General features: G+C 41.6%; 1 protein-coding gene across 2 annotated transcripts in view; it reads left to right on the top strand.

The window, feature by feature from the left end:
* The window catches only part of LOC110492586 (plexin A3), a 189,828-nt gene that overhangs the window by 76,370 nt on the left and 97,893 nt on the right, over positions 1–15,565 (top strand). For both annotated transcript variants that reach the window (XM_036947590.1, XM_036947589.1), the window contains exon 5: positions 2,133–2,233. In XM_036947590.1, coding sequence (XP_036803485.1) covers positions 2,133–2,233 — 101 coding nt within the window. The remainder of the gene's footprint in view (positions 1–2,132; positions 2,234–15,565) is intronic.

Here is a 15,565-nt window from a genome sequence, read left to right as displayed (position 1 = left end):
GCAACGCCACATCCCTTTTTGGCGGGATTGTGTTTTTCTCTGTTACAAAATTCATTTTTAAAGACTATCCAAGGTTAGGTCCTCTCAGAGTCAGCATTTCAGCACTTTAGGAGAGCTGCAGTGAGCTGTGAGGAGATCGTTGTCCATGTCCTTTAAGGAGACAGGGTTAGCATGCAGAGAAAGAGAATGGGCACCTGTGGTCCATTGCCCTGAGACATCTGGTCATCTCTTACTGCCAAAGGGAGGGGGAAGGTCACTCAAACAGAATTTATTGTTTTATTTAAATCCATCGTTCAAGGCAACCTATTAGACTGCATGTTTACGACGAGGGAACGACCGTAAATGACGCTCCCCACTGAGTCTGTCCTGAGCCATTTAGTTGCTATCTATAAGCCCTGGGTGATGAGCTGAATAAGTCGTCTAGCGCTTAAAGTTTTGAAATGTTTACTAACACTGGTGAACTGACCCACTCTCTCTATCACTGCAGTGTAATAATGAACTGACCCACTCTCTCTATCACTGCAGTGTAATAATGAACTGACCCACTCTCTCTATCACTGCAGTGTAATAATGAACTGACCCACTCTCTCTATCACTGCAGTGTAATAATGAACTGACCCACTCTCTCTATCACTGCAGTGTAATAATGAACTGACCCACTCTCTCTATCACTGCAGTGTAATAATGAACTGACCCACTCTCTCTATCACTGCAGTGTAATAATGAACTGACCCACTCTCTCTATCACTGCAGTGTAATAATGAACTGACCCACTCTCTCTATCACTGCAGTGTAATAATGAACTGACCCACTCTCTCTATCACTGCAGTGTAATAATGAACTGACCCACTCTCTCTATCACTGCAGTGTAATAATGAACTGACCCACTCTCTCTATCACTGCAGTGTAATAATGAACTGACCCACTCTCTCTATCACTGCAGTGTAATAATGAACTGACCCACTCTCTCTATCACTGCAGTGTAATAATGAACTGACTCACTCTCTCTATCACTGCAATGTAATAATGAACTGACCCACTCGCTCTATCACTGCAGTGTAATAATGAACTGACCCACTCTCTCTATCACTGCAGTGTAATAATGAACTGACCCACTCTCTCTATCACTGCAGTGTAATAATGAACTGACCCACTCTCTCTATCACTGCAGTGTAATAATGAACTGACCCACTCTCTCTATCACTGCAGTGTAATAATGAACTGACTCACTCTCTCTATCACTGCAGTGTAATAATGAACTGACCCACTCTCTCTATCACTGCAGTGTAATAATGAACTGACCCACTCTCTCTATCACTGCAGTGTAATAATGAACTGACCCACTCTCTCTATCACTGCAGTGTAATAATGAACTGACCCACTCTCTCTATCACTGCAGTGTAATAATGAACTGACCCACTCTCTCTATCACTGCAGTGTAATAATAAACTGACCCACTCTCTCTATCACTGCAGTGTAATAATGAACTGACCCACTCTCTCTATCACTGCAGTGTAATAATGAACTGACCCACTCTCTCTATCACTGCAGTGTAATAATGAACTGACCCACTCTCTCTATCACTGCAGTGTAATAATGAACTGACCCACTCTCTCTATCACTGCAGTGTAATAATGAACTGACCCACTCTCTCTATCACTGCAGTGTAATAATGAACTGACCCACTCTCTCTATCACTGCAGTGTAATAATGAACTGACCCACTCTCTCTATCACTGCAGTGTAATAATGAACTGACCCACTCTCTATCACTGCAGTTTAATAATGAACTGACCCACTCTCTCTATCACTGCAGTGTAATAATGAACTGACCCACTCTCTCTATCACTGCAGTTTAATAATGAACTGACCCACTCTCTCTATCACTGCAGTGTAATAATGAACTGACCCACTCTCTCTATCACTGCAGTGTAATAATGAACTGACCCACTCTCTCTATCACTGCAGTGTAATAATGAACTGACCCACTCTCTCTATCACTGCAGTGTAATAATGAACTTGCATCTGTATGCGTAAAAAAGATTGAGAAGGTGAGGAAAGCACAGTGAACAGTGTCTGTGTGAGTCTGAAAGTGTGTTGAATAAAGATGATAAGCTCAGTTGTGTTCTGCAGGTCAGCCGGTTACCTGTGGAGAGCTGTGGCCAGTACACCACCTGTAAAACCTGTCTGGGCTCTGGAGACCCCCACTGTGGATGGTGTGTACTTCACAACAAGTAAGTGGCTCACTTTACATATGCTCTTATCTTCTCTGTGGGTAGATGAACTTAATGGGAAAACTAATAGCGTGGTTGTTTTAGTGTGATCAAGTTGCCTCAGTCGATACCAACTATATGAGAATGAATTGATTCCTGAGCGGCTGCACGGATTTTCAAGGTGACATTTTGATACCAATCAAAGGGAGAATAAAATGGGCTCTGTTAAACATCGGGAGGCCAGATGCTGTTGGAAAGTAGCAGTAATACATCTGGTAGATTCTGAACTTTTAATGGACCACTGAGAGGTTCGGGGTTCAGCCAAACTAGTGGGAAGCTGCGTGCTGTTACCCAGTCCACCTGGTCCGCTCCACACAGGAAGTGACAGGTGACAGCTGCCCCAAATGTGCTCCTTCCTGTTGACCCTTTTGGGCTGACCCTTCGGCAGCAGCTGGTAGGTCGGAGCTCAGGAAACGTCTGGATATTGCTGGCCCTCTGCCACTCCTCCCTCACTCCCTCACTTGTCATCAGGCACATTTTTCCTCCAGTCCCACTGTAAATGAATTGGCTGGGAACATCATGAGAGAGTGCTGTGTCCTGCCACGGGGGAGAAGGGAAGCCTGCGAAGGGGGAAGCATGTGAGGCTGAAGAGTGTGCCCTTTATCGAGTGTAATGGCCACAATATGGAGGGTTTTTCTCTGACATAGGCCATGATTAATGGAAAAACAAAGTAACTCTAAAGGTAGGGAAATAAAGGGGACAGGAAATTGAAGCACATGCCTTTTAAACAGCAAGCTATGGGTTTTATATGAATTATAGAGAGTCCTGAAATTGTTTCATTATGTGACATTTCTCACACCAGGGCCTGGTGTCAGCAGTCCAATGTTTCCCCTGTGTTGCACATCTAGATAATGTTCAGAGGTAGATGAAAATATTTTTCTGAGCCTAGGACCTCAATGACGACCATTGTGGAATTTTCATTCAGTCCTTTATCAAGATAACAATATTTAATTAAGATTAGAATCTGGGACTGATAATGGAATAATTTGCATAGATATTTGCCAAACTAGTTTGAAAATGATATTTCTCTGCATAGCAATTCAGTATTCCGCGCAAATGTTTTTTTTTTTTTACACAAACTTGTGACAACCACTGCACAGCACAATTAGTGTGAGATCAGGCAAAGTGATGAGAAGATTGAATGGCTAAATTGTGCCCGATTCACATGTCAAACCTCTGTTCCTCTCTGGTGAAGCGACATCCCAGAGTGACACAATCCTCTTCTATTTCCATCCTCTCCGGTTCGGCACCTTTATGTGGCTTCAACCTGCTGTCTGTCTGTCAGGTTGTCTGTCTGTCAGGTTGTCTGTCTGTCTGTCTGTCTGTCAGGCTGTCTGTCTGTCTGTCTGTCAGGTTGTCTGTCTGTCTGTCAGGCTGTCTGTCTGTCAGGCTGTCTGTCTGTCTGTCTGTCTGTCTGTCAGGCTGGCTGTCAGGCTGTCTGTCTGTCAGGCTGTCTGTCTGTCAGGCTGTCTGTCTGTCAAGCTGTCTGTCAGGCTGTCTGTCTGACAGGCTATCTGTCTGTCTGTCAGGCTGTATGTCTGTCTGTCAAGCTGTCTGTCAGGCTGTCTGTCAGGCTGTATGTCTGTCTGTCAAGCTGTCTGTCAGGCTGTCTGTCTGACAGGCTATCTGTCTGTCAGGCTGTCTGTCTGTCTGTCAGGCTGTATGTCTGTCTGTCAAGCTGTCTGTCAGGCTGTCTGTCAGGCTGTATGTCTGTCTGTCAGGCTGTCTGTCAGGCTCTCTGTTTTTTCTGTCTGTCAGTATGTCTACTTGAACCCCTCTGATGCTTAAACAGAGAAAGAAAGGGATGTTTATTGAGTCAGATTGAGATGGGTGACATTCGTTCTGTGGGACAACACACACACTCAGGTCAGGTCACATGATGAGTGGAATCTGAATGTTGGGGCTCATGAGAAACAGAGAGCAGGGTATTGTTCATCCTAGCAAGATGCAGGCCAGGCCAGGCAACCTCAGACTGCTCATTCATGTACAGGCGCGAGCTCAAATTACTCCAATGACTCGCTTCCATGGACCACAATGGGCATCTCCTATTCAACCCCAGTCAATGAGCCACGTTTTCAGACAGCACACACTTTACTTGGTGCTTAACTTTAGATTGTGTTTCATTTTTGGGGGTTTCTGACCGGACTACTAAAACTCAATGTGGTTTCTTCAATATCTTCGATATGACCTTTTCTAGGCCAGTGGATGTGGTCACAGGTCCTGAAATGAAACTAATAATATACTGACTTTTGTAAAGCATACTGACCTTTATGATTCCTGTGGGGACATAGCTTTTTGACCATGAGGTAGCCACTTCAGCGGAGTTACATTAAACAGTAATGCCAGAGGGGGTGTGGTCCAACTGCCTGACATTGCCAAGGTGCGGCCGTTTCTCTCTCAGGCGGATACATAGAGACTCATCCATTATTTTATTTCAAGCAGGTTTGACTACTGTAATGCTCTCCTGTCTGGTCTACCCAAGAAAGCCATTGATCAACTGCAAAACATACAGAATGCTGCAGCATGGCTACTGACCAAGACCAGACGAAGAGCACACATTACACTGAAGTCTTTTCACTGGTTGCCTGTGAGTTTTAGAATTAATTTTAGGATTATTCTGTTGGTTTTTAAATCAACCCACGATTGTGCACCCCAACACATCAGACATGTTTTTAAGTTCTGTATCCAGTAGGTCCCTCGGGTCCTCTGGCCTTTTAACTATCCCAAAGCCTAGGACCAGGAGGCATGGAGAGGCAGCCTTTAGTTACTACAGTATGACCCCAGCCTCTGGAAAAGCCTGCCAGAGAACCTGAGGGGAGCCCAAACTGTGGAAATATTTCAAAGAGATCTTAAAACACATTTTTTTTGCTTTGATTTTCCTCGGGGTGCTTTTTAGTTGTTCAGTTTGTGTCATTCTTTAGTTTTTTATGTTGTAAATATTTTACCTTTTATTTCATTGTTTTTCATTTATTTTATTTCCTGTAAAGCACATTGCATTGCATTCCATGTCTGTATAAATAAAGCTCTATAAATGTGCTGTATAAATATAGCTCTATAAATGTGCTGTATAAATATAGCTCTATAAATGTGCTGTATAAATATAGCTCTATAAATGTGCTGTATAAATATAGCTCTATAAATGTGCTGTATAAATATAGCTCTATAAATGTGCTGTATAAATATAGCTTTATAAATGTGCTGTATAAATATAGCTCTATAAATGTGCTGTATAAATATAGCTCTATAAATGTGCTGTATAAATATAGCTCTATAAATGTGCTGTATAAATAAAGCTTGATTTGATAAATAAAGCTTGGTTTGGTATATGGCCAATATACCACGGCTAAGGGCTGTTCTTAGGCACAAAGCGAAGTGTCTGGATACAGCCCTTAGCCGTGGTATATTGGCCATATGCCACAAACCCCTGAGGAGCCTTATTGCTATTATAAACAGGTTACCAGCATAATTACAACAGTAAACAAGTTTTTTGCATCATAGCCATGGTATATTGTCTGATTTACCACTGCATTCAACCAATCAACATCCAGGACCCAAACGACCTGGTTTATAATTCAATGTTTACCACAGATGTCTGCAATGGCCCCATTCACCTCCTTGCTCTCATTTCACAGATAGAGAGCTTTATTTTGGTACATCGATGTGACATAACTCTCAAGACCTCATTTAAATCACTTATCAATCTGAATGCACTGCCTGATTTATGACTTTTCATATGAAAGCTGTGGTGGGTGTCACCATGTGCTCCTCTCATCTGTAATATCTACATTTATCAAAGCACTTATCGCTTGTCGTGTTACTGTCTTGACACATATGGGAGTGATGCTCCGAAAAAAAGATTCAGGGAAATTTGGCGGGGTTGTTAAATCTTAATTCTTAATCTGTGTTGCCAGAGCTCCCCTTCCCTTGGGGAGATGGGTTGCCATGAGGGATGGCTCTTAAAAAATACAAATAAAAGCCAAACACACTCTGGATTGGGAGACTAGCTTTGACCTGCTTCCTTTCTTTTACCTGTTGTTGTCTGGGCTTTGTCTGCTTTTCCCCCGGGGCTCTTTAGCCTCTAGCCATCATGTTAGTGGAGCCAGGGTAGTAGAGGAGGGGGAAAAAACTAAGTGCACCCTGGGAAATGGTCTGTGTCCATGGCAACAACAGGAAACTGGAAGATGGACTTGCTGTGTGATTCAAATCAGACTTATTTTGTGTATTTGTCTGCTACTGTATCTGTTGAGGGGGCCCTTGGTTAGAGTGTCTCGTGGCATTTATCTTGTGGAAACACCCCTTACTCAAGATACTTCATTAATGTTCTATAAACGATGAAACCTCTGCCTTCATTTAAATATAACTGGGATTGTCAGCGTATTCTTTTAATTAGAGCAACTTTTATTACATGAAACTCTCATTTGCAGTGTTTGCTGTCTTGACAAATGTCTTTCTTTAATCCGGCATTTGCAGAACCCAAATGCACATTCTGAACATGTCTTTGAGGGACGGTGTTTCAGATTAACATGGTTGAAGGTTATAGTAAAAAGGACAGTAAAAAAGCTGGCGATAAGTGACTGTCCTGTCAATATGGTTTCACCCCTTCAGCAGACTTGATCGTCTCTTGTGTCGCCTTTCTCACTAATCAAAGTCAACTAGATAATTAACCCAGACCCTTAGAGGCAGTTACGGCCCCACCCTCCCCAATATCAATTAATGTGCTCAATTGATCCTTGATCCTGTCTCTGTGTCCCAGTGCTTCCCAGTTAACCCCAACACTCCCATTTGAATTATGTAATGCCATTATCATTAGATCATTTACATGTGTTATGAAAGGCTTTTGTCTTCTGCTTTGTCCAATGAATGATTTGAACAAGGTGAATCTCTGCCTTTTAGAGTCAGAATCAACAGGGAGCTCTAAGCATAATGTGATTTAGACTATCGTGTGAGCATATATCCTTGGATTCATTTGACTTTGAGGATACGGAATAAGGGCAGGGTAATAGAATTTGTGAAACCTGAAATGGTGAATTGCCGTAAGGAATGACTCAATTTGAACTGAGAAAAAAAAAGTTTCAAAAAAAGAACGCTAGTTGAAATGAAGTGATATGCTCAGCGTGATATGCTCACATTAACCCTTTCTCTTAGGGTTAATGTGACCGCCCAATCTCCCGTTTCTCACCCACGTTCCTCGGGCCTCTAGCACCTCGCTACATTCTCCTCTGACAGTTTATAGCCCTATTTCACTTGATCATATATTACAGAGGCCTCATCACCTGCTAATTGAAGATGTGGTGAGTCCATTTTGTCCCCACAGAGAACAGAAGATGAACCTCACTAATGCAGGTCCTTGATCCCCTGGCTTTCTCATGGTGTCATGGTGGGGCTGAGAGAGAGAGGGAGAGAGAGAGAGAGAGAGGGGGAGAGAGAGGAGGGAGGGAGAGAGAGAGAGAGAGAGGGAGAGAGAGAGAGAGAGCCTTCACCCCAGGGGGACAACGTTTCACCATAAATCACATATCTGCCATTCCACTAGGAAGAGGCCTGCAGTGTAATTGAATGAAATCTAATTTCTGGGAACTGAAGGAGAAGATATGACAAAGCAACAGAAAGAATCCCAGTGATCTGAATGGTTGGTGGCTTGTGAGGAGACACCACAGTTCCACTTACTGTACAGAGAACAGTCTTGTCTGGTGCTAGGCCCTGCATTTTTAATTAAGCCTACCCCCATTCTGTCCCCAGACATATGGCTTTAATTAGAAGTAAACAAATCATTAATGGTGTGTTGCGTCTTGGGTGAAAAACAGCCCTGGAACTTCAGCGGCTTCTTAATTCTTTTAGAAGTGGTTCCTCTAAAGGAAAATAAAAGAACTTTCCTTCCACAGACGATCCAAATTCAATTATCACACGCTTAAGTTGAATGGTAACCTTCAAATCACCATTTCTACTTCACTGCTTCTGCTTTCTCACATTTAATGGCTTGTATAATATAAGTAGGCATGTGATACATTTCAGGCTTGTTTTTCTTGCCAGTATTTTTTCCATTGATGTTTATTTTTCCTTAAATTACATTTTCATCACTTTCTAGTATTTGATATAATAGTTTTTGGTGATGTTGTTAATGGAGATTGTAGGGAAGTGGTGCTGTCATCCTCGACCCTGTTCTATCTGATACTCTGCTTTGCTCTGTCTGTCTCAATGTGAGATGATCCCTAGTCGTGTGCAGTAATATCCAGTGGCTTATTGGTTGGTGCATAAGCAGGAGTTTTTATTGGTGATAATCCACAGCCACTTTCAGTGCAGCTGTCAAGCTTAAAGGAAAACTCCATCCAAAAGCTATCTTTTGGTATTTGTATCATTCGTCCATTTTTGATATAGTCCCAAAATGTTTTGGATGTCAGCAATCAAGTTTTCAAGATACGTAACTTTCAATCAAGTCATAAAGATATATAACTTTCAAAATACAGAAATACAGTCTGTATGACTATTGAATTGAAACCAGAAGATAGTTTTGGGGGTGGAATTTTCCTTTAAAGCGGCAATTAGCAGTCAAAACAATAAATACGTTTTTCCCCCTGCCACTGTTTCACTAAAAAGCTGAGGGATGGGGCTGGAGAAATACAACCATTCTCAAGTTCATAAACAGAGCTATTGATGAAAGGACTGACCATCCATGATATCAAAATGATATATTTGAGTCTCTAGAGTGCTTGTTTACATTTACATTGTTTACAATCATTGGAGTAAAACAAGCTTATATTTTGGGTTCTGATGGGGTACGACAGTTGAACTAAGCTCATGAGGCATTTGCAATTTATATTCTTCAAGATTCAATGGGTTTATATAATTAGTTTATAAGTTAATAAATGAATGTAGCGAAATGCAGATCGCCCCTTTAACAACTACACTGACATTAACGCCATGTTTAACAAATGTGTTGCTGTTATAAATGTTTTCATATCAGGCTGCTCCTTAGAATCTGTTTGGAGAAAAGTAGGACATTTTCTTCCACAGCAGAAAATAGCAGGTTTAAAACCACTTCGAGCGGAGATCCCGCTAACGGGATCAAATTCGACAACATCCGGTGAAATCGGAGGGCGCCAAATTCAAATTCAAGTGTCATACATGATTCTTTAGCATAGAACCTTGGTAATCGAACTGCATTGTCAGATTTCAAAAAGGCTTTACGGCGAAAGCATAGCATTCGATTGTCTGAGGACCGCACCTTATATTAGCATATTTTTCAAACCAGCACAGGCGTCACGAAATAACAAATAGCGATAAAATAAATCACTTACTTTTGAATATCTTCCTCTGTTTGCAATCAAAAGGGTCCCAGCTAAATAATAAATGGTTGTTTTGTTCGATAAAGTCCTTTATATCCCAAAAACGCCATTTAGTTGTCGCCATTGAATTCAATAATCCAGTCCTTCAACATGCATATAGAGGATTCCAAAAATTTACCAGCCAGCAAAGTTCGTCCAAACGTGTCAAACAATGTTTTTTATTAGCCCTCAGGTTGTCTAATATCTAAATAAATTATAATATTTCAGACGGAGATTACTATGGTCAATAGCAAAGGAAAAGAACAAAGAGCGCGCCCACATTCACGCACTCAAAAGACTACTTTTGCCCCGGCACTCAACTTGGAACGACTACAAATACATCTTCATTTTTCAAAAAAACAAGCCTAAAACCTTGAATAAAGACAGTTGACATCTACTGGAAGCCATAGGAACTGCAATCTGGGAGGCGGAAATTAGATCTTTCAATAGCATTGCATTGCAAGTCATTCTGAGCTCCAAAAAAATATTCCCGGGTGGATTATCCTCGGGTTTTCGCCTGCTATATCGATTATGTTATACTCACAGACATTATTTTAACAGTTTTATAAACTTCAGCGTGTTTTCTATCCAATTCTACCAATTATATACATATCCTAGCTTCTGGGCCTGAGTAACACGCAGTTTACTTTGGGCACGTCAGACAGGCAGCAATTCTGGAAACTAGCCTTACTCGCAGACAGGTTAAAATAAAACCGCAATGAGAGAGAGAATGGCTGCTATGTGGCATTAACCTGAGATGTTCTGGCTTCAATAGGAATATATGAAACAATTGTTTCCAATAATCCATGTGGTCCTGTATGGCTCAGTTGGTAGAGCATGGCATGTGGGTTCGATTCCCGCAGCCACCCGTAGGTAAAATGTATGGATGACTGTAAATCGCTTTGGATTAGATCTGTCACATGGAATGACGCTTGAGAGACGAAACCGGTATGGGGAGTAAAACTTTTCATAAATAACAGACATGAAACAAGACAGGAATAGCGTCAGCATACAAGAAAATAAGGACAAAAAAAACAATCAGAGCGGAAGCAGACGTGACAAAAATCGTCTGCTAAACGGCATATATTATTATTATATACAGTTGGAAGTTTACGTACACTTAGGTTGGAGTCATTAAAACTCATTGTTCAACCACTCCACAAATTTCTTGTTAACAAGCTATAGTTTTGGCAAGTCGGTTAGGACATCTACTTTGTGCATTACACAAGTCATTTTTCCAACAATTGTTTACAGACAGATTATTTCACTTATAATTCACTGTATCACAAATCCAGTGGGTCAGAAGTTTACATACACTGAGTTGACTGTGCCTTTAAACAGCTTGGAAAATTCCAGAAAATGATGTCATGGCTAATTGACCTAATTTGAGTCAATTGAAGGTGTACCTGTGGATGTATTTCAAGACCTACCTTCAAACTCAGTGCCTCTTTGCTTGACATCATTGGAAAATCAAAAGAAATCAGCCAAGACCTCAGAAAATCCTGAAAGGCCGCTCAGCAAGGAAGAACATACTGCTCCAAAACCGCCATAAAAAAAGCGAGACTACGGTTTGCAACTGCACACTGGGACAAAGATTGTACTTTCTGGAGAAATATCCTCTGGTCTGATGAAACAAAAATAGAACTGTTTGGCCAAAATGACCATCCTTATGTTTGGAGGAAAAGGGGGGAAGCTTGCAAGCCGAGGAACACCATCCCAACCGTGACGCACAGGGGGGGCAGCATCATGTTGTGGGGGTGCTTTGCTGCAGGAGTGACAGGTGCACTTCACAAAATAGATGTCATCGTGAGGGAGGAAAATTATGGGGATTCATTGAAGCAACATCTCAAGACATCAGTCAGATAGTTAACCTCTAGTTCGAGCAATCCCGTATCCAGGAGCGTAATCATAGCCTCAAGCTCATTAGCATAACGCAACGTTAACTATTCATGAAAATCGCAAATGAAATGAAATAAATATATTGGCTCACAAGCTTAGCCTTTTGTTAACAACACTGTCATCTCAGATTTTCAAAATATTATTTTCAACCATAGCTACACAAGCATTTGTGTAAGAGTATTGATAGCTAGCATAGCATTAAGCCTAGCATTCAGCAGGCAACATTTTCACAAAAACAAGAAAAGCATTAAAATAAAATAATTTACCTTGATGTTTTCAATGAGGAGACTCTCAGTTAGATAGCAAATGTTATGTTTTTCCAAAAATATTATTTGTGTAGGAGAAATCGCTCCGTTTTGTTCATCACGTTTGGCTAAGAAAAAAACCTGAAAATGCAGTCATTACAACGCCAAACTTTTTTCCAAATTAACATAATATCGACAGACACATGGCAAACGTTGTTTAGAATCAATCCTCAAGGTGTTTTTCACATATCTATTCGATGATAAATCATTCCTGGCAGTTTGGTTTCTCCTCTGAACCAAATGGAAAAATGCACGCAGCTGGAGACTACGCAATCATTTTGACGGAGGACACCATGCGGGCACCTAGTAAAGGTAGTTTCTTATGGTCAATCTTCCAATGAGATGCCTACAAATACGTCACAATGCTGCAGACACCTTGGGGAAACGACAGAAAGTGTAGGCTCATTCCTGGCGCATTCACAGCCATATAAGGAGACATTGGAACACAGCGCATTCAAAATCTGGGGTACTTCCTGTATGAAATTTCATCTTGGTTTCGCCTGTAGCATTAGTTCTGTGATACTCACAGACAATATCTTTGCAGTTTTGGAAACGTCAAGAGTGTTTTCTTTCCAACGCTGTCAATTATATGCAGGGTCGAGCATCTTTTCGTGACAAAATATCTTGTTTAAAACGGGAACGTTTTTTTATCCAAAAATTAAAAGAGCGCCCCCTAATGCATAACTGGTTAAAGCTTGGTCGCAAATGGGTCTTCCAATTGGACAATGACCCCAAGCATACTTCCAAAGTTGAGGCAAAATGGCTTCAGGACAACAAAGTCAAGGTATTGGAGTGGCCATCACAAAGCCCTGACCTCAATCCTTTAAAAAATGTGTGGGCTGAACTGAAAAAGCGTGTGCGAGTAAGGAGGCCTACAAACCTGACTCAGTTACACCAGCTCTGTCAGGAGGTAAGGGCCAAAATTCACCCAACTTATTGTGGGAAGCTTGTGGAAGGCTACTCAAAACGTTTGACCCAAGTTAAACAATGTAAAGGCAATGCTACCAAATACTTATTGAGTGAATGTACACTTCTGACCCACTGGGAATGTGATGAAAGAAATAAAAGCTGAAATAAATCATTCTCTCTTCTATTATTCTGACATTTTCAAATGTTTTCAAAATATTTTCACATATTTTCCTAAATGTGTGTTCATGATATACACTGGTATCATTTGTGTGCTTCTGCTCATACCCAACCTGCTCTTTGAGGCCAACTCAGTCATTTGTTACACCTAAAGCTTATTCCTGAAGTTATGAATTTGTCCCAGATTCTCAGGGCTCTGTTGGACAATGGAGTGCATGAATTGTTACCCAGTAATACGGCTGTGTACTGAGCTGAATGTTACCCAGTAATACGACTGTGTACTGTACTGAGCTGAATGTTACCCAGTAATACGGCTGTGTACTGAGCTGAATGTTACCCAGTAATACGACTGTGTACTGAGCTGAATGTTACCCAGTAATACGACTGTGTACTGAGCAGATTGTTACCCAGTAATACGACTGTGTATTGAGCTGAATGTTACCCAGTAATACGGCTGTGTACTGAGCTGAATGTTACCCAGTAATACGACTGTGTACTGAGCTGAATGTTACCCAGTAATACGGCTGTGTACTGAGCTGAATGTTACCCAGTAATACGGCTGTGTACTGAGCTGAATGTTACCCAGTAATACGGCTGTGTACTGAGCTGAATGTTACCCAGTAATACGACTGTGTACTGAGCTGAATGTTACCCAGTAATACGACTGTGTATTGAGCTGAATGTTACCCAGTAATACGGCTGTGTACTGAGCTGAATGTTACCCAGTAATACGGCTGTGTACTGAGCTGAATGTTACCCAGTAATACGACTGTGTACTGAGCTGAATGTTACCCAGTAATACGACTGTGTACTGTACTGAGCTGAATGTTACCCAGTAATACGGCTGTGTACTGTACTGAGCTGAATGTTACCCAGTAATACGACTGTGTACTGAGCTGAATGTTACCCAGTAATACGACTGTGTATTGAGCTGAATGTTACCCAGTAATACGACTGTGTACTGTACTGAGCTGAATGTTACCCAGTAATACGACTGTGTACTGTACTGAGCTGAATGTTACCCAGTAATACGACTGTGTACTGTATTGAGCTGAATGTTACCCAGTAATACGACTGTGTACTGAGCTGAATGTTACCCAGTAATACGGCTGTGTATTGAGCTGAATGTTACCCAGTAATACGACTGTGTACTGAGCTGAATGTTACCCAGTAATACGACTGTGTACTGAGCTGAATGTTACCCAGTAATACGGCTGTGTACTGAGCTGAATGTTACCCAGTAATACGACTGTGTACTGTACTGAGCTGAATGTTACCCAGTAATACGACTGTGTACTGAGCTGAATGTTACCCAGTAATACGACTGTGTATTGAGCTGAATGTCACCCAGTAATACGACTGTGTACTGAGCTGAATGTTACCCAGTAATACGACTGTGTACTGTACTGAGCTGAATGTTACCCAGTAATACGACTGTGTACTGTACTGAGCTGAATGTTACCCAGTAATACGGCTGTGTACTGAGCTGAATGTTACCCAGTAATACGACTGTGTACTGAGCTGAATGTTACCCAGTAATACGGCTGTGTACTGTACTGAGCTGAATGTTACCCAGTAATACGGCTGTGTATTGAGCTGAATGTTACCCAGTAATACGACTGTGTACTGAGCTGAATGTTACCCAGTAATACGGCTGTGTACTGTACTGAGCTGAATGTTACCCAGTAATACGGCTGTGTACTGAGCTGAATGTTACCCAGTAATACGACTGTGTACTGTACTGAGCTGAATGTTACCCAGTAATACGACTGTGTACTGAGCTGAATGTTACCCAGTAATACGACTGTGTATTGAGCTGAATGTCACCCAGTAATACGACTGTGTACTGAGCTGAATGTTACCCAGTAATACGACTGTGTACTGTACAGAGCTGAATGTTACCCAGTAATACGACTGTGTACTGTACTGAGCTGAATGTTACCCAGTAATACGGCTGTGTACTGAGCTGAATGTTACCCAGTAATACGACTGTGTACTGAGCTGAATGTTACCCAGTAATACGGCTGTGTACTGTACTGAGCTGAATGTTACCCAGTAATACGGCTGTGTATTGAGCTGAATGTTACCCAGTAATACGACTGTGTACTGAGCTGAATGTTACCCAGTAATACGACTGTGTACTGAGCTGAATGTTACCCAGTAATACGGCTGTGTACTGTACTGAGCTGAATGTTACCCAGTAATACGACTGTGTACTGTACTGAGCTGAATGTTACCCAGTAATACGGCTGTGTACTGAGCTGAATGTTACCCAGTAATACGACTGTGTATTGAGCTGAATGTTACCCAGTAATACGGCTGTGTACTGAGCTGAATGTTACCCAGTAATACGACTGTGTACTGTACTGAGCTGAATGTTACCCAGTAATACGGCTGTGTACTGTACTGAGCTGAATGTTACTCAGTAATACGGCTGTGTACTGAGCTGAATGTTACCCAGTAATACGACTGTGTACTGTACTGAGCTGAATGTTACCCAGTAATACGACTGTGTACTGTACTGAGCTGAATGTTACCCAGTAATACGACTGTGTACTGAGCTGAATGTTACCCAGTAATACGACTGTGTACTGAGCTGAATGTTACCCAGTAATACGGCTGTGTACTGTACTGAGCTGAATGTTACCCAGTAATACGACTGTGTACTGAGCTGAATGTTACCC

Source organism: Oncorhynchus mykiss, chromosome 16 (assembly GCF_013265735.2).
Source record: "Oncorhynchus mykiss isolate Arlee chromosome 16, USDA_OmykA_1.1, whole genome shotgun sequence".
NCBI classification, from domain to species: Eukaryota; Metazoa; Chordata; class Actinopteri; order Salmoniformes; family Salmonidae; genus Oncorhynchus; species Oncorhynchus mykiss.
The sequence above is the reverse complement of the archived record's forward strand: the minus strand, read 5'-3'. Positions and strand labels throughout refer to the sequence as shown.